We start from the raw sequence: 22,452 nt of genomic DNA, 5'->3' as shown, positions 1-22,452 counted from the left end.
AATAAATAGGATACAGAAATACCCCACTGTGCATCTACCTTCATCATGGTGCTAATGTGCATAGGCCTTATGTTTGCACCTAGAAAACAGGAATCCAACTAGGTCCCTGCCATGTCCAGGCCGGTTCGGAAACCACCCCTCCAGCTCCACCACAACTCTGATACTGCATTTCACTCCAGACAGTCAATCAGTTCAGCTTTATTCAGATCACTTTGTTCCATTAAGCTTTTTAATCTGTAGGGTTGGTGAATATCAACTTAAAGTGCTCTGTGCCCGCATTTAATCAGTAGGTTTTTCAGTGTCGCATGCGCGTGAAAGGTGACGGAGAATCGATTCCCCAACTCTGTGGTTCTCATGCAAGAAAGAAACCCCTTCACATAAGGACTGCACCACAAGTATGAAAAAAGCCTTCTCCAGTTTTATTTATTTAGATTTGTTTTAAAGCTCCCGTAGAAGGGCCCTTTGTGAGACACGTGTTTCGGCACGTCTTGAGCCTTCTTCAAGTCAGGGCAATATATGTTACATCGTCACAGATTCTTCTTTAAAAATCAAAATCACAATTATGTACATATTGCAATTGGTTTGCACACAATATAACAAAAGAAAAGAAACACAATCAAATAGTAAGTATAACCATAACAGAAAAACCACAGAGATGAGGGAATGGGGAAAAGTAGGGTGTTTTTAGGGTCAGTGGAAAAAGTCATAAAAAAAGAGAACGTAAGAAATAGATATGAACAAATAATTTAGTACAAATAAACCAAAAGCAACTGAACTCTCTGTTAAATTCCTTCATTCTGCAAAACACCTTTGTTCATCATTATACACCTCTTATGCGGCTTTGTGCTTGTAATTGCTAGGAAAAGACATATTTATTAATCATCTCTATTTTCTATGCATCAGTGAAATCAGCAAGTTGATTGATTGGCTAACTTGCCAATCCCATAAGCAAACTGTATGCTAATAACATAAATGGTATTTTATTAAATAAGACAGATAGTTATCATCCCCTTACCATTGTTTCTTCGTTAGGGTCTTAATTCTGAAGTCGTTTATCTGCCATAAATTCAGGGTTAAATCCCCACTCTAATGTATTATTGACAAGTCTCAGTGTGGAATTTGCACAGTGTTCTGTAAAAGATTGTTTGTAATATGCGTTCTAACCTCTGTTTTATTATTAGCTGCTGCGTTTCCCAATTTTATATTAGGTTTCGTCCTGTGTTCTAAGCCTGGTGTACAATCCTATTGACACACAGCTTCTTCTGATATTAATGTTGTAATTTCGCTCGTTTGCGCGGTATCAGGTATTCTAAACATTTCGGCAAATTGCATTCTCATTAACTGTTCCAACACGTTTGGCTTCTGTGCCACGTGTGGATCGCATAAATACTGTTGGTTCGGAAATCACGCTAAACCCATTGTTATTCGACTATTTCCACTCTGGTATAAAAATTATTTGTCATGCCTGATAACAATGCTAATGTGTCTTTTCTGTAATCCATCATGTCCTTAGTTAAGGGCTTACCTTAAAAGTGCTAGTTACTGTTCTTTCACGTCGACTCTCCGAAAACAATGGAGATGCCGGTGTTCAAATCCTTTGTATACTATGGTCGTCATGGTTACCCATCATCTTTCCTCTATCTCTAATCCGCAGCTCAAGGCAGCCGCCATATTTTGGGATTAGTTTACCATTCCGTCCATTCAATATATCTTGTTTCTCCCACACTCTTGTCAATGAATGTTAAAGGTCTGGATAGAAGGCTTAGCCGTTACTTATCAATTCACTCCCCTCATGTAAAACAACAAGGACGCGTGTTCATGATAAAAAAAACATTTGCAAGATCAATCTATATGGACTCACCAATGTTCCAAATATTAGAATTCAACTAAATTTTGGTGAACGCTAATTAACAAGTCAGCATAGCATGTGTCCAGTGCTGCACCCTCTGTGTCAGATAATAAATGTTCCACATTACGCATGCCCCTTGTGCCTTCTTCTAGGCATTGATCAATGGCCCCCTTGTACATTTAATTCTGATCAGCTAGAAACTGAACTGTCTCACATGTTTCATGTTATGCAGCCTATTGATGATTTAAGTTATATTAGGCTCATTGTAAATATTTTATTTTGACTCTTGAAATCATGCTCTATCCGCTTCTTCTATGTGTTTACAGAACAGACTTACATGTTTCTTCTTATGCAGCCTATTGATGACTTAAGTTATGTTAGGCTCCTTATAAATATTGTTTAAGTCTTGAATTCATGCCCTATTCACTTCTTCTACGTGTTTGCAGTAACTTGGCAGATTATTATTAACTGTTGTGTTTACAGTACCTCGCCTGTTACTGTTAGGGATGTTGGTAATGTGTATGAATGTCATATTGTTAACTACACTTGCCTGTTGACATTTGCTGAATTATGGGTGTGTCCCTGGTTATTCAAACATTCCAAATACAATCCTTTTCGAATAAGCCTTGTCTCTGCCTTCCTTGCCTTCATTGGGTGTGGACACATGATAATAGGCAGAGGATCTTAATATGTAATCCATTATGCAATTGCGACTTTTACATGTCAGTCAGTCAGTCAAACAACTTTATTCGGTCAAAAGAAATGACCATCAAAGTACATCCTACAAAAACATTTCTAAATATAAAAATGCGATTCTAATACAGCGTTGCAAAAAATCAACCACAGAGAAGACAACAGGGCAGAACGAGCAAACCACCCCCTCCAATAGAGACCATAAGCAGATCTTTAGGTCCAAAATCAGGTCCCACCATCCCCATGCCTCCTCCAACACCCATGGCGCCTAGGGCCTAGGACAGTCAAATTAGCACCTGAAAGGAGGCTGTTACTAGGGACGACCCCGATCTTTACTAAGGCAGATCTAGCAGGAGTGACAGGGCTGAGGAAAGGGGGCATACTGATTGAAATCCCACTCTTCGATAATTTGCTAGCCCGACTGCAACCTCCCCAAACCCTGTGTGCCAGACTATGGTCCCAAAAAGTCAATTTAATGCTGTCCAGGGAGTTTTTGTCCATGCTGGAAATTCTGCTGCACCCCGCCAAAGCCTCTCTACGTACAAACGGGCAGCCTCCGGTGGTATTTAGCCAGAATAGGCATTTGTTAAGTAAAGCGTCCCTTGGCTCTGGCTTGTCTACTGCCAGTTTGGGCACCCCCTGAAGAAAGACTATTGCATGTTTGGGACTTCCTGATTCCAGCAGCTTTAGTTGAGCCCCCGACTTCCATGGACCCAAGGCTTTGGGTTCGATACAATCGGAGATCATGGGTGCAGAGACCTGTACCTGTATTGGGTCAATAGCAGACCCGTTGGGGGTGGACAAAACCAAAGGGACCTCTACAGGAGGACAAACTGAGGGACTTTCCAGAGGTGGGCACGTGTGCCCTTCGTCAACTGGGGTGTTGGTCATAGGCTCCTCCACTTGAACAGTTCCATCTCCCTTCTTTTGAGCCTCTAGCAAAGTGTACAACAGATCCTTGATGATAGCGAGTTCCGCCAGTACTTGAGTACACCTGCACCCCCTATGCAAGGACGCTTCCTCAGTGGGTTGGTCAAAGGTCAATTTGGGCTCATGGTAGCTCTCAGCAGGTGTATTGTTTTGGATGGTTACCTCGACCGGCCGAGAAGGGGACACACCAAGGGGGGAGCTACCCCCTAAACTAGTAGATGAAAAAATATCGCTCCACGAACTATTGTGGGAACTGGAGGAGGAGTTGCCCCCTCGGGCAGTTTGGGCAGTTAGTGTCAGTCTGTCCCCCGCAGCAAAAACAGATGAAAGAGGAGAGTCCAGCCGGGGCCCAGAGGGTAAAACAACCTGACTCTGTGCAGGTAGGGGGAAGGGCTCTAGTACTAGAACAGAATTTTGTCCATCCAGATTTAGGGCTTTGACTGGCACTCCCTTCTGATCCCGGGCGTGGGACCTCTTCACAGCCAGGACCTTCCGCTTGGAGATAGGGCCACTCTTTTGGCGGGCGAGATGGACCTCTGAGCAAAAAGGAGGAAGGTGGAAGGGTGAGAGCGCTGGTGACGGAGGGGGGGGTTTCCTAGGGGGGCCATGGGCTTTCAGGGATCTGAGGGACTTGAGGAGTGACATTACGGGTTTGGTTGGTCCACACCAGTTTTCACCAGTTTTCAGCCCCTAAGTCCAGAACAGACAACAACTCCTCTTACAGTCCCTCGCCAACACTTACTTTCACCCTTTTTCTCCAGGCGGCCGGGCCTCCCTCTTCACCTCCTGAACACTGCGTCCTTGCACCGCCTTAAGGTCAGAGTGGCAAAGTCCTGAAGTCACACCTCCACGGGACCGCAAACACCCTTCGCGGGACGCCAACACCCGCGCCCTTGCTCCCCCGCGGGCTTCCTGCCCTGCGGGGATGATAAGAAGAAGAAATAGGGAGGGGGCGTGGCCTCCCCTCCGGCAGTACGGTGGCCCTCCTGGGCTATGGACACCCTTCGCGGGACGCCAACACCCGCGCCCTTGCTCCCCCGCGGGCTTCCTGCCCTGCGGGGATGATAAGAAGAAGAAATAGGGAGGGGGCGTGGCCTCCCCTCCGGCAGTACGGTGGCCCTCCTGGGCTATGGACACCCTTCGCGGGACGCCAACACCCGCGCCCTTGCTCCCCCATGTAATTAGATACTGCGAAGAACAATTTCCCCACAATATACTGTCTTATTTCCCCAAAAATCTTTGTTTGCATGTGCTGCACTTGATACAATCATCGTCCTTATAAATACCAATGTAAATGCATGTTCTATTTAAAAAATCTTCATTAAGTCTCTTCAGGTCTTCAAATGCAAATATAAGGTCTCTGTTCTTGAGTTCGAGAGTTCCAGATTCTACAGGAATGATGCCATTTAATTATAAGTGTTTAGTTCGACATCCACTAAACGGAATCTGCAAATCAGTCGGTCTTCTTGACTCAAAAGCAGTTCTCTGTTACTGCCTCTCCAACCTAGGGTAACTTTCTGTAAACCTATGAATCTGATCTCTTTCTTGTTGCTCATTTGGTGATTTTGTTGCCAATGTTGTGCAAGCAGCAGTATCGCATCTTGACTCCCAATCAATGATAGATGCTCTCGTATATGTGTTCTCAACTCCCATATGGTGCTGCCTATGTAGGCCCGTTTGCATATACAGATTATGGCGTAAACTGCAAATTTCGACCTGCAATTAATGTTCTCCTCAATTTTGATATATGTCCCTTTCAAGTCTTGAAATCTGTCCGTAGTGTTGTGAGTGTATCTGTACACGGTGCATGTGCCGCATTTTCTGTAACCAGCCTCCTTTGTTTGCAACCATGAGGTTGCTAATTATGTGTTGTCATCTGGGAGTAACGACAGACTCAAATTCATTTTCAGGGTCTTGGGCCTTCTGTAGATTACGCTGGGATATTCTTCCACAAATTGACAGATGTGTGGGTCTAATTTCAGAAGGTGCCAATTTTTATTAAGTATTTTCCTTATTGCATGATTGTTGTTACAAAACGTGGTTATAAATTTAACTTTCTCCTATTTGTGTAAATTGGCTTTTTCTGAGTTAGTGTTTGTTCATTTGTTGATTGCTTAGCTTTTTCACATGCTGCGTTGATGCATTTGTTGGTGTAGCCCCTCTCTTTAAATCTTGTGAATAGTAGGCCTATTCTTCGTCAAAGACATGCGGGTCACCGCAGTTTCTCCATGCCCTAATAAATTCACCTGTTGGAATATTCTGTTTCACCGGTTCATAGCGGCAACTCGTTGCGTAAAGCTTTCTGTTCACTCCAGTCTCTTTCCGGTGCATCTGTGTCATAAGGTGTTCGCCAGCAAGGTAGATTGTTAAATCTAAAATGTTTATACTGGTTCGACTGTTTGTCCCAGTGAATTCTATTCCTGCCTTGTTTTGATTGACTCTTATTATGAACTCTTCCAGTTCCTCAGGTGGTCCTTTCCAAATCAAAAACACATCATATATGTAACGTGCCCATAGAATAACACTTTCTGTATAAGCCTTGTCTGTGTATACATGATGGTCTTCGAACATTCCCATAAAAAGGTTGGCTAATGCTGGGGCATATTTCGTTCCCATTGCTACTCCCCTTCTTTGCCTGTAGAATTTATTGTCAAATATGAATATGTTGTGTTCAAAGGTTGCCATGAGTATTTTTTTTAACATGATTACAAAGTGATAGTGGGAGGCAGAACCATCCTTAAAGACATAATCAATGGTTGCCATTGCTGAATCATATCTTATCGATGTATACAGTGCTCTTACATCCCATGTGGCCAATAGAAAGTCTAGTTGCCAGTTTACCTTTTCTACTATTTTGATTGCATCTGTTGTGTCTTTTATATGAGCTTTGACTTTAGGAACTCTTGGCTTTAGTGCATTGTCAATATATTCAGAAATGTTTTCTGTAACCCATCCAATGCCACTAAGTATCGGTCAAAAGTTTTGTGGACCTTGGGCAAAAAATAAACCGTTGGCAGAACGGGTTGTTTCACAGGTTGTTTCACGAATAAGTAGGTTTTCTCATCATCTGTTAATAGTCCCCTCCTGTGCCAGCCTATGATCAGATCTTCAAATTCCTTGTTAATCTCGTTCTTTGGGTTGCTCTGCAATATTTCATAGCATTCAGGTATGCAGATGTGGTTATTGGCTATTGCTATGTAATCGCTCCTGTTCATAATTATGATGTTCTGTTCTTATCTGCTTCCTTAATGACTATTCCCCTGTCTCGTTTCAGTTCTTCGAGAGCCTGGTGTTCTTTGGTTGTTGGATTGCTCTTAGTTGTTCTTTTTCCTTTTTTCTTTTTGTACCTGTCTGATATGTCATTGATGACCCTGGTGACTGATTTGTAAAATGCATCAATCATGTTCTCTGGTGCAAGTTGTGGTGTGAACTTGGATTTGGATTTCATTCATTCTCTCAATATACTAACAGGTACAATTCCTAACTCCTGTAGTGTGTGGTGTACTTGGAATGAATCAGGTTCCTGTAGAGATCTTAATGTGTGAATGTTATCTAGCTCTTCAATAGTCAACCTGCTTCTTTCATTCTGTGCCTGAGGTGCGTATTGTCGAGTTACTTGTGTGGCAAAGTATTTTTTCAGCTTTAATTTCCGTACAAATTTGAATAAGTCAATTTGTACTTCCGTGGTGTTGTATTCACATGTGGGCGCAAATGATAGTCCTTTATTCAAAAGTGAAATCTCTTCCATAGATATATCTGATAGATTCATGACCAAATTGTTCATTTGTTTCTTCTCGCTGCTTCCCTTGCACCAGGTCTTGTCAGTCTTCTGTAGTCCTCTAGGGCTTCTGTGTTCCCTACACCTACTGCTCCCCCTCTTTCGTCTCCTCCTGGTATATGTTGTTTCTTGTCCGTAGTGCTGGGCAACTGAAAACGGACCTGCTTGTAGGCTAAGTTTCTATTCCTTTTCTTATTTCGACCTATTTGGTTAAGGAACCCTTGTCCCACCGTGTCCTTCTCCCCTTCTCCAGCTGTTTCTTTTTCCTTTTCAGGTTCCGATTCAATGTCCGAGCTTCCAGACGAGGTGTTAGGCATGCTCCCTCTTGATAAAGGTTTGTTGTATTGATAGAATTTCTCCTGAAAAGTGTAAACCCTGTCTTCCTGGTAATCCCTTTCATCCCTGAAGTACTTTCGTAGTTTCCTCATCTTAATTTCATCTTGGGAATCCTTCTGAATCTCGTGCATTTTCTGATAATTTTTCTCCTTGGTCACTTCTAGGGCTTTTGTATCTAATATCTTTTTCTTGATAGCTTCAATCTGTTCCGTTGCTCTTTTCTGCTCTATTTATTTTTAGATGTTTTTATTGGCATTTTGTATAGACAAAGGGCAGTTAAGCATGAATGCATCTCAGCATCCAGAGTGTTACAAGATTTGTCCAATAAACATTACAAAACAATAACAGTGAACAAACAAACATTAACTTGGCCGTCCCGTCTCCCACCACCATAGGGTTACTTGTTAGCCCTGCTCCGGGCCGCGATCCCGGCACCAATTGGCTATCCCGAAGGGTCGCAGTGCCGGGGTAAGCATGGGTGTAGTTCACAGGTCTTTTCCATGGCAACTGTCTATGACGATGGGTCCGCTCAGGGGGGCTTGAAGTTCGTCGAGAAGATCATGTCTCTCAGGAGGGCCTTCCAGGATTCCAGTGTTGCACTCACATCCTCGCCTCCCCGGTTATTCCCTTCTTCCCAGGCCCTGGTTTCAGCGCTGGTCCATCTCTCCATTTCCCTGATCCAAGGTTCATATCTGGGGCCTCCAGGAGATTTCCAAGCCATTGCTATCGTTCTCTTCGTTAGAATGCAGGCCCTGTCCATTAATTTCACTATATGCTTAATTTTGCTCAGTCTGGGATACGTACCCAGGAGGCATTCCTTGGGCGTCCACTCGTATCTTTCCACTCCAGCCCCCCTGCAAGTCCTCTCGACAGCGAACCAGACTTTCTTAGTTCTGGGGCAGGTCCAGAACATGTGGATTAGGTCTGCAGGCTCACTGGTGCACCACGGGCACACTGGTGGGGTTTTATCACTGAATGTGGACACCCTATGTGGGGTCATATAGGTCCTGTAGAGGACATTCAGCTGGATGAGCTTGAACCTGGCATTGCGGGATACTTCCTTCGGGTACATCAGAGCCCTGCCCCACTCGTTCTCTGTGATGTTAGTCTCCAGATCTGCCTCCCACCTTTCTTTCAGGTGCTCGCTCCTCGGGTTGCGTCTATCGTTTAGTTGGGTATATAGTCTCGACGTGGGTTTCCAGCCATCGCTCAAGTTGTGCATCTCCTGCACAAGAGGGTATGTTTCCAGTTCCTCGGGCCATGTGCTCCAGGTCTTCTTAGCAGCATGTTTCACCCTCTGATACCATAAAAATTGGCCAGCGGCAAGCCCTTCTTCCGTCTATAATGAGTCGAAGTCCCAGAATATTCCGTCCACAAACATGTCCCCCCACGTGTAGAGGCTAGAATTCTCCCACTTCCTCATTGCCGGTAGGTCGGTGGGTGTCTTGCAGACACCGGCGAGCAAGGGGATTTCGGGCATATATGGTGGGCTCGGGCCGAGCGATGAGCAGACCTTGTTCCAGACTTGTCTCCCCAGCTTTACCAGCATGGGGGGATCGGGAGGCCCTACCTGTGAGTTCCATATTACTTCTTTGGGGTACATTGGTGCTATCAGTTGGCGAAGGAGGCCTGTCTCAGCTGTTGGTTCATTCGACAACCACTTCACGACGTGTGTCAGTTGTGCTGCGAGGTAGTATTTCTGGAAATCGGGGAGTTGGATTCCACCCTCCCTGTATGGAGGTGTGAGGGTATTCAGCGAAAGTCTGTGTCTGGCCGGGCCCCATAGGAAATCTCTGAGTAGGGATTCCAGTTTCCTGAAGAAGGGGGGAGGAATGTAGTACGTTATGTTGGTGAAATAGTACAGGAATCTCGGTAGTATTATCATTTTAGTGATAGCCGCTCTGCCCATCACAGAGAGTGGGAGTCTGGACCAGAATTTGGTGGATTTGCGCACCTTTTGGGGTGGATTGGGCGATTGGGGGAGCCTTGGTCATGAGGAAGGGGTCCATCGTGGCGGTCTTGGCCTTGTTTCACAGGGTGGACATTGCGGTGTTGCTTGGGCCTTCTGCTTGGTGCTGGCGGCTATCTCGCCTCTTCAGGCTGGGTTATTATGTAGGCCCGTCCAGGGCCGCGTCCCGCCCAAGCTCGTGGAGCGTATTGCGGTCCTCGGTAGAGCCCTGCCCTGGGTTGCCACGATCCTGTGGCCAGGGGGCCCCTGACAGGTGTGAGGTCTCGGGGGCTTATCCGCCCCGGAGGTGCAGGGCCCGCGTTCGTGGCAGGCAGAGGTGGTGTCCCAGTGGGGCCAGGCAGGTGGTGCCGATGGTGAAGGGCGCTTAGCGCCTATTGCCACAGTGTGCCGATTAGCTTTGGGCCCTCGGGGGGGCAGTTCTCTGGGTCCAGGCTGTCTGAGCCCAGCGGGTCGGGCCACACCTGGATGGGCCCCCAGTTCATCAGGTTGTTGCCAGTTCTTGGTGCGCGCTCCTGCCGCTCGGTAGCCACCAGCCAAAGTCACCCAAGGCGGCTCCGCCTCCAACATGTCCCCCAGGCCCCGGGCCTCCTCCAACTCTCCGGATGGCTCCCACCACGGGCTTCGCAGAGGGGCTCCCGCCCACTGTCGTGCGACCCGGATGGTCCGGAGTGCGAGGTGCTGGTGGCGGTCTCTCCCCCGAGGCCGCCCAGGTGCAGTTTGCTGCCTCTCCCTGGTCGCCCGCGGACACACCTCGCTCGGCGCCGCGGTCCTCGGGCTCCCGGGGGTCTGGGCTGGGTCTCGCAACGCCGGCCCAGCGCTTTCTCCGCCCCGCTGAGCTCCTCCGGGTGGCGGTTAAGGCAGGGTCCTAGTTGGCCGCTGCTGCTGTCGCTGCGCCGCCTTCGCTGCTCACGGTCCCGTCCTGTCAGGCAGTCGTGGCGGCCATCTTGTGTGCCTCGCCCGAGGCCGGGGGGGACGCCGAGTCGAGGCTTCGCACTCGGACCCCGAGCTCCAATTTTCGTCGGACAAAGCAGGAAAGTGGGTAGATTCGCCCAGGCTTCAGCTGGGTCAGCTTGATTTCGGAGCCGCTGGTCGCAGGGCTCGCTGTGCAGGATCGGATTAGGGGCTCGGCCGGAGCTCGAGGTTTTAGCCTCCTCACTCCATGAGCACCATGCCACGCCCCCTGCTCTTTTGTGCTCTATAGTAGCGTGTTCTACCAATAGTTCCAGCATATTCTTAGAACTTAAATTCAAATTCCGTTCCAACTTTCCTTTAGGTCTTTGTCCTCATCCTTAGTAAAATCCCGGAAGATTAATATAAATAAACCCCTTGGTATTTGTTGGTTTGTTAGGTAGTTGTTTAATGAAATCATCTCCCAGTACTTATCAATTTCTTTTCTGGAAGCTCTTACCAGTTTGATGAACTTGGATCTTAAGTCCTCTCGTTTTCGGTTAGTACTTGTAAATGCATGCAGTGTACTTCCCTTTGGGGAAAACAGATTGGTTACTTCTTCTTCCCTGTTCTGTAGGTATTCAGCCATAGTAACAATGACTGGCTAATTTTTCCTGGTCAGCAGAGCTGTTGATATTGAGATCCAAAAAGTGTTTTAATCTGTAGGGTTGGTGAATATCAACTTAAAGTGCTCTGCACCCTCACTTAAACTCTAGGTTTCTCCATGTCGCATGCGTGTGAAAGTGACGGAGAATCCATTCCCCAACTCCGTGGTAATTCCAGCAATATCAAACCCTGAGAGGGCATACCCTACCGTGTAGGTACCCTTCCCATTCAAAGGTAGTGTCTTGTATACTTTATGGACACCCAGCCAATACATGCCAGCTTCCTCCATAAGGAGATCATGTATGAATCTTTTCAACCCAAATATCATTCTAAACACTGCATTTGTGCGTGAAGCAAAAGATGAGGAGTTCAAGATATTTCTATCCTCCTCAAGTGCGTATTCTCCTTCCCAGCTGCAGCTGTTGAATGTTTGTTCGTATTTACGGAACACACTTTCGTTTTCATTAATGTATACTCCCGCCACTTAAGATACCCTTGTTTTCCACAAACATGTGCTTTTCAGATCCCATCCCCCTTTGACTTTTCCGATGGTAGCTGTAAATTGGGGGGTCATGTTCTTCCACTGTTCTTCCGCTGTTGCTGTATGTTTCCACTCAGCAGTGACAGTGTATTGCTGCAGCTGGGATAGTGTCCAACATCTTGGCTGCTGTTGACCGTTTGAATCCCATACACAGTCATGAAATGTTGAGCTAGAATGGTGATATCCATTTGTTTCTCTTTGTCAACAGAGGCCCACCCCCTACATTCTTTTTGAGGGTGAACCATTATGACAACAACAATGGGTCTGCTACTAAGGGCATACATTGATGAGTGTGCTTTGGGAAGTGCATGTGTATGCAGCAATCTGTCAAGTTGAACGAGCCCTGTGTTGTAGTCATGAGTCCATTCATATGCCATTGCACTGTAGATGGAGACATCAGAGTCACTTGTACCATCTAAAGGAAAGCCAACATATTAGCACATTTTAAGTTGACATCAAGCTTGATTCATCTTTTCTATGACCCTTATTCATGAAGTAGATACACATTCATCCCTTTTCCATGTTGCATCAGGTGCTCCTGGGGGTGGGGCTGAGGGGGGAAGGACGGGGCATTTTAAAGGAAAGGTAGGGTGGGGGGAAGATAGCAGTGTTCCATAGAGCACAGGTTTAAATCAGTACGCGATCCAAGTAACCTGATTGGTTTCTCTCTCCACCCTGGGTGCGAATGTGAAGTGTGACCCATTATGTGTTGTTATTATGCCTGCTTCCCCAAACTTTGCAGATATATCATGCACAAGGTATTTCACCACTTTATGCAGAACAATTACTGTTAGGGAAGGTTTCCAGCAACCTACTGAAGGCATCAGCTATGACAAGATATACTTGAACCCTTTTGTCATCTTCTGAAGGGGCACAATGACATCGAAATGCAAATATTCCCATGGAGAGTTTGGTCTTGGCTCATGTGCAAGCTGACCACCATTTTCCTTTGCTCTTCTGTCCTGTTTCCAAAAATGAATGCAGTTATTGATATGGCCCATATGATCACTGTTCAGCATTGGCCATAATGTCTTCCATTCATTAGGACCTCTTAAACCATATGCCCAAAAAAGGACATATGAAACAATGGATGTCGGTATTAGCAAGACCCAGTTATTGTCCTCAATCTTGTGCCACCATGCGCCACCTTTCTGCATCATAACTGGGGCTTTTTGTAAATTTCAATATAGATAAACAACTTCTATCTGTAGTGCTTGCATCACTGGCACTGCCGTCCTGTTGGAGGTAGTTTGTAATGTCCTAAGCGTGTCACTTTCAGCGGGTGATTAGTATCTCTATTGACCGCCTGTGAGATCCTTGGGTTGGCAGTTATCAAGCAAAGCAATGGGCACTGTCACTGGGCACACACCCGTCACGTCTTGCTCTGTTGCGAATGCTTTCTTTGCAGCTGCTTCTCTGTGGCCAAGAGCCCACGGTTCCTTTTTGCCACGAGCCTTCACTGTGATCATCTTTATCTGGTCATGTTTCTGCACAAGGTCATCAATTTCTCTCCATTCACCTTTGAAACGCACAAATGAGCCATTCGTCCCTCTAAAGTTCTAATCTTTCCACGCTTGTAAGTATATGGTGCAGGAGCAGTATAAGTAGTAGGAATCTACTACCACATTCAGTGCCACTTCCCTCGGTATACCTCCTGCTATCCTCTCCAGCTGTATGGCAAGTGCCATTATAGTGCAGCCTTGCCGTCAAAGATGGTGGCATCAGTTTCCCATTGTCCTTCCTGTTGCCATGTCACCACTGCTGACGGTGCTGTACAACCTGTGAACTTCCTTCACAGTGATATACCAGGGAATCAGGCACTTTATCTAGAAGACATATCCGAAAGACCAGGGCCAGCCTTACAGCAGGGCCTCCGGGGTGGCTGTCCGGGGCGCCATTATCCCTCCTGCCATTCAAGCTCAGGGGAGTCTATCAAGGTCTCCTCCGAGCTGGCGTGGCGGGAGAAGGCGCGGCAGGCGCCCAATTGAAATTAAATGTGCCCAGCTCTCGGGAGCGGAGCACATTTAATAACAATAGGGCGCTGCATCGTCTATTGAAAAATGTGACCCCCCGCCCCCCTGCCCTGGAAGACATGGGTCACGTGGGGGTAGGGGCAGTGCCACATTTTTGTTTTGCTGCCCGGGGCGCTGTGGCCTCTAAGGCCGGCTGTTTTCTGAAGACATTGTGCAGTTCGATGTCACATTCATGTCGTTCCACATAAGCCAAACGTAACATTGGTGAATCCAGAGGCATGATATTCTCTCTATCACAGCAGTCGGCTTGAGCAGTGCAACCCGTTTAGCCACCCTTTGTGTGCTGACATTTCCTGTCTGTAGTTTTGGGGACCCAAGTATTTTCACTGGTGTATGTGTTTTTTTTTTCACGCAGTGATTGCCCCCTTTGAGATACCAACATTAGTTCACTGGCCAATATTCACCCAGAAGAGTTTGTTTCCACATAAAATATTTTGATTCAGTCATTTTAGTAGCTGTGAATTGCATGCAACAATGTGGTGTTTTCCTCCATATGATTGTGTCAGGAGCCATTGTGTCATTGTCAGGTAATGTGGACTGTGCTGAGATGGCGAACCTCCCCTTTGTCTCGTGTTCTTGGGCCGACAGATACAGTCAGAGTTGGGTGTACTTCTCTGGCGACATCAGTATCTTGTGCGGCACAGAGACGCTTCAGCGCATTCCACCCGATACTCCCCCCTGGCCTTGTTGGTACATTCTGTGACATAGGCAGACACACACAGCAGTTTTAAAGGCGAAGGTTGTTGCTGCTACAGACATTCCTAGTGCTGTCACAAGCGAGCAAATAAAGCAGCCAGGTGACAAAGCTTGCAATGGCTCCACACGAAACAGTAAAACAGCTGAATGAGTTTACGCCAAACTTAGGTAACCAGTTGGCATCTTGGTCAACTCGAAGCATTCACTTGAAGTGAAAAGCTTTCAACTTTTTTCATTAAAAAAAAATGCTAAATACAAGTGGACCTATACACTGGAAGGATTTTTCGTCCGTTGGGTTCACGCCATTTCACAGGCCCAATTCAAATCTGAATCTAGGAAGATGATTGGCTGAGGCCAGACTAACAATGCTTCATCCTTCTTCAGTCATCTTGGATCCACGGACCGAAACTCTGGTCTACACACCGTGAGGTCCACAATCCTTTCGAAGGAGAACATAGCATCCCTATGCGGCATGTCTTCATCCTGGGCAGGATAAGGGCGTGCCCTTGAGGGGTGTGCAATGCCCCTTTCAAGAAAATAAAACAGACAGTCCCTGAAAACAAACATGTAGCCACATTTGGATATGTTTCTAATGTGTTGTCGGGGCGGGGAGGGAGCAACGTAATATCAAGGGGACGACACATAAAACAGGTTTCCATAGGGGATACTTCTGCATGGATTGACAGCAAACCTGGGCGAGAAGATAACAGCCAGCGCCAATGTGCCCAGGGCATGGTGACCACTAGTCTGTGCCTAGTGGATGCTGCATGCATATTTGATTATTCACTGGGCACAGACATTTTTCGGTGGTCTCAGGCCAGGATCCAGCAAGAGCACTGCATACAGGGCAAAGGCTATGCCGGCCAGGCACAGTAGGTGGGCCAAATGCCATAGTAGTGGGACGCCGTGACCACTGGGCAAGGGCATGTATTGTACAAAATATTTTAAAATTCAAAAAGTCCCTATGAAAGGTTTTTGTTAACCTACTGTTCAAAAAAGTTTGAAATTCACTTTAAAAACATTTTTTTTTAAAGGACATTATGGCAATAAGTGGAACTATAAAAATTCCAGCCTGAAACATACCTCACCACCTGCCGTTCACAGCTCGCAACATGACTGATGACATTGCAAACTACATCACACATGTCATTACCAGCAACAGCACTGATGACTTTGTATGCCACCACCGCTGTGTGAATATACAGAGGAAAAGTGGGTGGCTGGATTGCGTTTTGTGAATGGAAACCTTACGAGGTCAAGCCTTGACTAGTGGGTAGAGGGTATGAATGCTGGGGCGTGGAAGAAGACATGTGGGGGAGCAGTCCAGCAGATACAGACTGGAAAATGTTCTTTGGAGATAGGAATACGGCTGCAGACATCCGTGTTTGTCACAACAGATCTGACTCAGTAGAATGACTCTTATTACAGTCTTTGGGGTTTTAGTTCCCTGACATTTTCATAATTCGCTTTCAGAATGGGGTTCGTGCAGATCAAGAACTCACACAATACAGTATTTCTACAGTGGCCATGTAGGGATTTTATTATGATTGGCTATTTATTACACGCTTAATACCCAGAGGTTTCTTAGCGCAGACCCGGGCATCAGACCAGTGTTGCTGCTCTGAGTCGTCTTGCTTCAAGCGTGTTGACCCTGAGCTATTCTCCCAATACCACCATGTATGCAACAATTCACTCAAAAAAGTACATGAATGAAACATAGGGAATTTACCGTTAAATCCAACGCCACCGGTGTGAAGCACCTTCCTGTTCAGCAGCAAATCCCCTTGATTGGCAGAAGTTTATCAGAACCTGCCTTTCCAATCTCTGAGTTTACAAGAGATGGTGTGTCTCAACTTCTATATTCACCATGAAAGCTATCTGATTAAAATACAAATAGAAGTGTGATGCGATTGCACCTGTGCAGAGCTTCAGCCAGATTTCTAATCTCTCAATACCCAATAAATACCTTCACAGGTCAACCGGCTAGGGCCATATTACAAATATTTTGCACCGGTGCAAAGCCAAATTTGCAGGATATTCGCACTAGAGCAAAATGTGCTTTACTGCTAATGCCATTCTGTATTATCACTAGGGAAAACTTCACTGTGGTGAAAAAACTGCATTGAGATAAAAGTTTTTGGCCCTAGTGCTAATACCATTCAAAATTGCACTTGCACCCATGCAAGGTTTCTGTAATCTGAGCACTCACATCTGACGTTGCGTAGACTAGGGGATATGTCTGTTTGATGCATTCTGTGCTGTACGCGGTCCTTTCCACCTGTTGTCACCAAAACGACCTGCCGTGCCTGGGTGAGTCTTATTCTGAGTCATCATTTAATTATTCATCAGAGTCAGGGCCTGTTTCAGAGGTGCATGCAAAATTAGAGAAGTGCTGGTCCGTGGTGGAATGACTGTTTTCTAGCCTACTCCAGATTCAATTTAAATCCAAAAGATTGGATTCTAATCCACCACTTTCATGCAACGTGTGAACGCCGTGCTTTACGGCTTGCCGACTCACTTGCCCGCCGTCATATGTGCACAGCAGTGGCTGTGAGGGTATTCTCCTGCCTTAGCACCCTCTCAGTGCTGAGATACAGAAACACTAATGCCCGCCACCAGGGGAGGTGTCGTTAGTGGGAGGCGGCTTCATTCCAAATTCTTCAGGATCTGTTGTAAACACACCTTTTCGATTGTCCTGCCTTCAAAAACAATACAGAAATTGACCACAAGATTGCAACGGATCTGCTATGAAGCACATTGTGCATAATGTGACGGTAATTACAACAGATTCAAGAATCCGCGCCAAAATGCCTCTGGGTTTTCTGCGTGTTATAAATGCAAAAATAAATAAATAAATAAATAAATCTGCTAGCAAGCACAGAAGAATATGCGGGGCATGCCCCGTGAAAAGCTAATGCCGGAATGTAATGGACATTATTGTACATCCTATGAATTATCATGCTGTGCCCTGAGAAACAATTTACATTTACATGTATGAGCGCACTTAACCCGTGGACAATGGTTTGCTTTGATGTGGGCGCCATATTTCTACTTCATCGAAAGCGTAAAGAGCCGCAGGCTCTGCCAGACTTTCCGGCCTAGCTTGTGCTAAATATAGCGTGGAACGACAACATTCTTCCCTCCAGTTTCCAGCACCATCATTCTGAGATGGGTGGAAATATTGGAGGGGAAATGTCGTGCTTACCTGCAGCAAAAGCTGCTAAAATCTCTCGCTGAGGGGTAAACATGTGTTCCAGTAGCATTGCGAGCATCTCTCAAAAGACTGCCACTTTTCTAATTTAAGAAAGTTTTCTTAAACTTTCTTTAAACTCGAAAAGTTGTTCTGCAGTCTGAGAAATGCTATATTTATAATGGGAAAAGGCGTGCACTGGAGTTGAACGCCACCTCCCAAGGTACTGTTAATGTAGCCTTCTTTAGGCTGGTGCAGAAAGGGTGTTTAGAATACAGTCCCTGCCAGACACTAACACATGAATTGGTTGGCAAGGATGATGGTATGCTGTAAATATGGATTTCCGGGAATGGTGGACTTGATTTTTTACTGCCACTCTCGGGTTAGCTCAGAATCCTTTGCATCATGGTAAAGTGACTTTCGGCTGAGACACAGCACTTTTCTTATTTAACATGCACCTCAGAATCAGCCCCTCGGTTAAGTAAAAATGTGTCTTCGATGTGTGTGTGTGCTCCTCATGCCAGCACTCTGCAATACTTTTTGATGCATCTGCTGTACCTCCTCTGCATTGCTTTAGTCTCCCTCAGAATGGCAGAAGAATTTGTTGGCGTGGGGTGGGGGGATATTCAGATTAAAATGGCACATTTGTTAGGCTTCAGAATCAGGCCCCAAGTGTCAAGTTGGGAGGTGCGATCCTTCTAATAACTGGTTTACTGCTAGAAGACAGTTGTCTAGCTTTGATTTTAGGAAGTGGAGGGCATGAGATAGAAAATAAAATAGGATAGCTTAACTAGATTTTAAATATTTTTTAGTAAATTCGTGGATCCGATCATTTGAGCATTTGCCTTGGGTGCATGTGTAAGAGGTCAATACAAATGAATTTGCAAGCCCAGAGAGATATCAGGGTGAACCTAAAGTGGGGCCTTCATAGTCGAACTAAATGAAGGAAACAGAAGGAAGAATATTCATTTGCAGAAGTCGAATTTGTTCACGATTATCACTATGGTAAATGTTGGTACTTTTGCACATGTAATTGACCTTATACACATACATTACGATCACCAAACAAGAAGAGCTTTGCATGTGAAGTAACTGAATACACTTGGAGATGTTTATACAAACTTATTATCATTGTGGTGTTGCCCCGTTTTGTCATTGCAGATAAGATTGCTATTCCAGACTTCGGTACTGGTGCTATGGAGAATTGGGGTCTGATCACATACAGAGAGACCAACCTTTTGTATGACCCCGAACAATCCGCATCTATAAATAAGCAGAGGGTTGCCGCTGTCATTGCCCACGAGCTTGTTCACCAGGTAAACAAATCTTTAGACTCATGCCGCAGAGGGCAACTCCCGCCAGCTGAGGAGCAATACTGAGAACATGAACTGAGAATATGAAAGTGAGTACACAGGCATGCGGGAAAGATGCAAATCACAGATGTAATTAGTCCATTCCTACACCTCGCAAGGTGGATAACTTAAGGTATGTTCTATGTTAGGCTCTCCTGGCACCCATACAGGTGGTGTGCCGCGTCCTGCTAATATCGACAGACCACCACATCATCCACATATATGGGCGCAGAAAGTATATATGGTGCAGTTCACATATACATGTGCTGGGAAGAGCCTGTGCCTGAGTTTTAAGTGCATTAATAAACAAGGCAGGGCCTAAAGAGTCACAAAACAATAGTTGAGGGCGGGGCCTAAGAAGTGTCTGTGGCGGCCTAAGAACAAAGGTAAATGAGAGACTTCTCTAGAGATGCAACTTATGCAACCAGGGATCTGTCTAACTGATGTGGCGAGTATGCAAAATATATCTCGCATGAACCGGAGAAACATCTATGAATTAAGACATCTTTAATGTAAACTGATTAATCATTAGTCAAGAACAAATATTACAATCCAAATATGGAAACGCGTAAAACTAGCTATATCCACTCTCCTTATTTCGTACTCTTCCTCTATCTGTCCTTTCTTCCTAGAGCCTCAGTGAGCACCCCTCAACACCCTCTCACTCAAGCTGTCCTCGGATGCGACGAAGACAGGAGCTTTGCAAGAATTGGATGTAGCTGTCAAGAGGGCCTTGTTGTGTTTTAACAATTGTTTGAGTTGTGTAGTGGAAAGTACAGAGCTTCACTGACCTTTGGAAAGGAGAGCGTGGGAGGCGGGGCCTGGGCTCTATACGTCGGGTTACCAGATTTCCAAAATCAAAAACCGAGACAATCAGTGCATGACATAAAAGTTGACTATAATTTAACTGTAACTGCCAACAGAAAAGTAGGACTGCACTTCAGTAGGATGTTGCGACTGGGTCAGACATAGTATGATCTCTAATTTGAAATGTTATAACTTTAGCAGTAATCACATAACTTACAATTTTAATTGACGTCATCTGAATTCATTAAATGCTCTGCCCAACTGGAAATATTGCCACTAAAGTGTCATTGCGTTGAACGAAATTTAAAATGTCCCCATATACAGTTCTATCACCCTGTTATTCAGGGAGATGAGCATGCAGAGAGCCTCTCTGAGCAGTAATGCAAAGAGGCTGTTCTAATTGGGTTTCCATGTGTGGGAGGCGTCACTTCTGCATAACCCCTTGCACGCCAACCCCCTCTCTTATTACTTGTTCCCAATATGCTAGGGCGACTGCAGCCATTGCAGAGAGCAGCACTGAGACAAAAGACAGATATATTGCAGAGGGCAGACAGTAATGTTGTTTTCTGGTTAAACGTGAAATGAGTGAGAGCAGCATAGACATACTCATCTGCTCGGTGGGGACTGACCAGCCTGAAAATTGGCGACAGACCTTGTCATGGCGTGTCCTGCAAAAATGTCACTATCACACTAAGGGTGCATTGTTCATATATGGGCGAGCATGGGTGTGGGAAAAGGCTCTGCTGAGAGGGGAGACGGTGGCGGTGTCATCCATATGAGCCCTGGCCATCATGGGGGGTTCTAGAGTGTTGGGGGAGGTGCAGTCAGAAGTGGAGTATGGTTTCATGATGAATGTAACTTTGTGATACAATAAACTATTGGACTCTCACCTACTGTGTCTGGATCATCTGCGACCATACACTGGCATTGAAGGGCTTGCCTCGGAGAGTGACCGAACCTACAAGGTGCGGAAAAACTGAAAGTAGCCAGTGCATACCTCAGTTGCCACACTGCAGTGGTGAGAGGGGGTCCTGAGGGCACTGGACCTACTCAGGTGGAATAGAAATTTTATTATTTAAGTCGCGAGAACAGGTGTTTTCTGCAGGGTTGCAAAGCATCTATCATTTCTGGCAGCACGCGCTACAGTACAGTAAAGGACCCCACAACATGTTGTAGACTCACGTTGCCTAGCAACCGACAGCAGTGACTGAATCAAGAGGTGCAAGGGTCTATCTACATTGAGGGGATAGGCACTCATAGCACACAAACAGCACCAGTGAAGCCAGTAAGAAGAAATAAAGTAAAGTAAAGTTAAGTACAGCATTACAAGCGAGGGAAGAAGTGTGGAAGTGCTAGGTCTAGAAAAGAGGCAATACATATATTTTCCAATAAGAATTTACAGCATGCAAGAAGTACCACCATCATATTTTTTTCTGCCCACACAAAATGAACCCATTATACCACAGAAAAGATGCAAAAGGGTTGGGCATTATGTGCAAGCTGTGCAACGAACCAATTATGCAATGGAAAGAAAGCATTGCTAGTAATATACTGCCTACGGAATTATGGACTGGAACAATTTAAGAACCTACTTCCACGAAGTCTAGAAAAAGTGAAAGGACTAAATGAATATTAGAACTATGTTAAGGTGTTTGACAAGCACTATGTCAGGAACGTCAGTGTTCTTGAATGATACCATTTTGGCAAGAGAGTGCAAGAAGATGGGGAGACGGTAGGAGAGTACATTAGAGCGCTCCACGGATCTTCATGTGAATTTGGAACAAATCTCAAACAACGTCTTAGAGACCAGTTTATGCACTATGGGCAAAGTGAAACCCACCATTGGAACAATTATTAAGGATAGCAAAGGATGGAGAATATTCCAGTAAATGGGTCGAAGAACTAGATCAGAAATTGGCCACAGAGAGTAAGAAGAGTGAATTCTCATCTTCTGTGGATGTCGTGACAGTACAAAGTCACAAACTCTCAAACTTAGACCAAGCAAACCGAAAGCTCATCTAAACAAATGGTTTACTCCACAGCTAAGAGATTTACGCATTCTGAAAAGAAAGAGCGAAACCACCTGGAGGCTCTGCCCATCAGTCGATAACAAAGCTAAACTATCCACTCTCTCCTCACTTTACAAAAAAGAAGTTTGCCAGGCAAAACGTAACTCATATGATGACCGTATAGCTAAATCTAATTCCAGCATGAAAGAGCTCTTTTCCATTCTAAAGGAACTCGAGTCTCCCATCGCCATTCAGGACACCTGTACCAAGGACAAACCTTGGTGCACGGATATCCAGCAAGCCTTAGCAAATATAATTATCACACTCCAAAATAAAATCCAGCAAAAAAAAGAAGTACTTAAAATTCAGGATTCGCCTAAAATGCCTCACACCAATAACCCACTGGTGCACAGCAATACCCTCCACTTCTCCAAAATGACCACTTTGGAAGTAGAAAAAGTTATCCTGTCGCTTAAACCATCAAATTGTAAAGGTGACATTTGTCCAGCACAGCTAATAAAAGACGCTGCCAGAGAATTATCTCCCTTTATCACTAAATTGATTAACGCCTCCTTCGCCTCAGGCACCATCCCTGCCAACCTTAAACAGTCCTGGGTACTCCCCCTCCTTAAAAAACAGACATTAGATCCCCTCATCCCTACTAATTACCGCCCTATTACTACGGTACCGTTTCTTCTCAAGATTCTGGACAAAG

At 45.5% G+C, this 22,452-nt stretch overlaps 1 protein-coding gene across 1 annotated transcript in view; it reads left to right on the top strand.

Moving 5' to 3' along the window:
* Positions 1–22,452, top strand: part of ENPEP (glutamyl aminopeptidase) — a 441,170-nt gene that overhangs the window by 148,172 nt on the left and 270,546 nt on the right. The window contains exon 5 of the mRNA XM_069630729.1: positions 18,731–18,885. Within this exon, the coding sequence (XP_069486830.1) occupies positions 18,731–18,885 (155 nt within the window). The remainder of the gene's footprint in view (positions 1–18,730; positions 18,886–22,452) is intronic.

Source organism: Ambystoma mexicanum, chromosome 6q, assembly GCF_040938575.1.
Source record: "Ambystoma mexicanum isolate Mex_15411 chromosome 6q, UKY_AmexF1_1, whole genome shotgun sequence".
In the NCBI taxonomy this organism is placed as follows: domain Eukaryota; kingdom Metazoa; phylum Chordata; class Amphibia; order Caudata; family Ambystomatidae; genus Ambystoma; species Ambystoma mexicanum.
The sequence above is the reverse complement of the archived record's forward strand: the minus strand, read 5'-3'. Positions and strand labels throughout refer to the sequence as shown.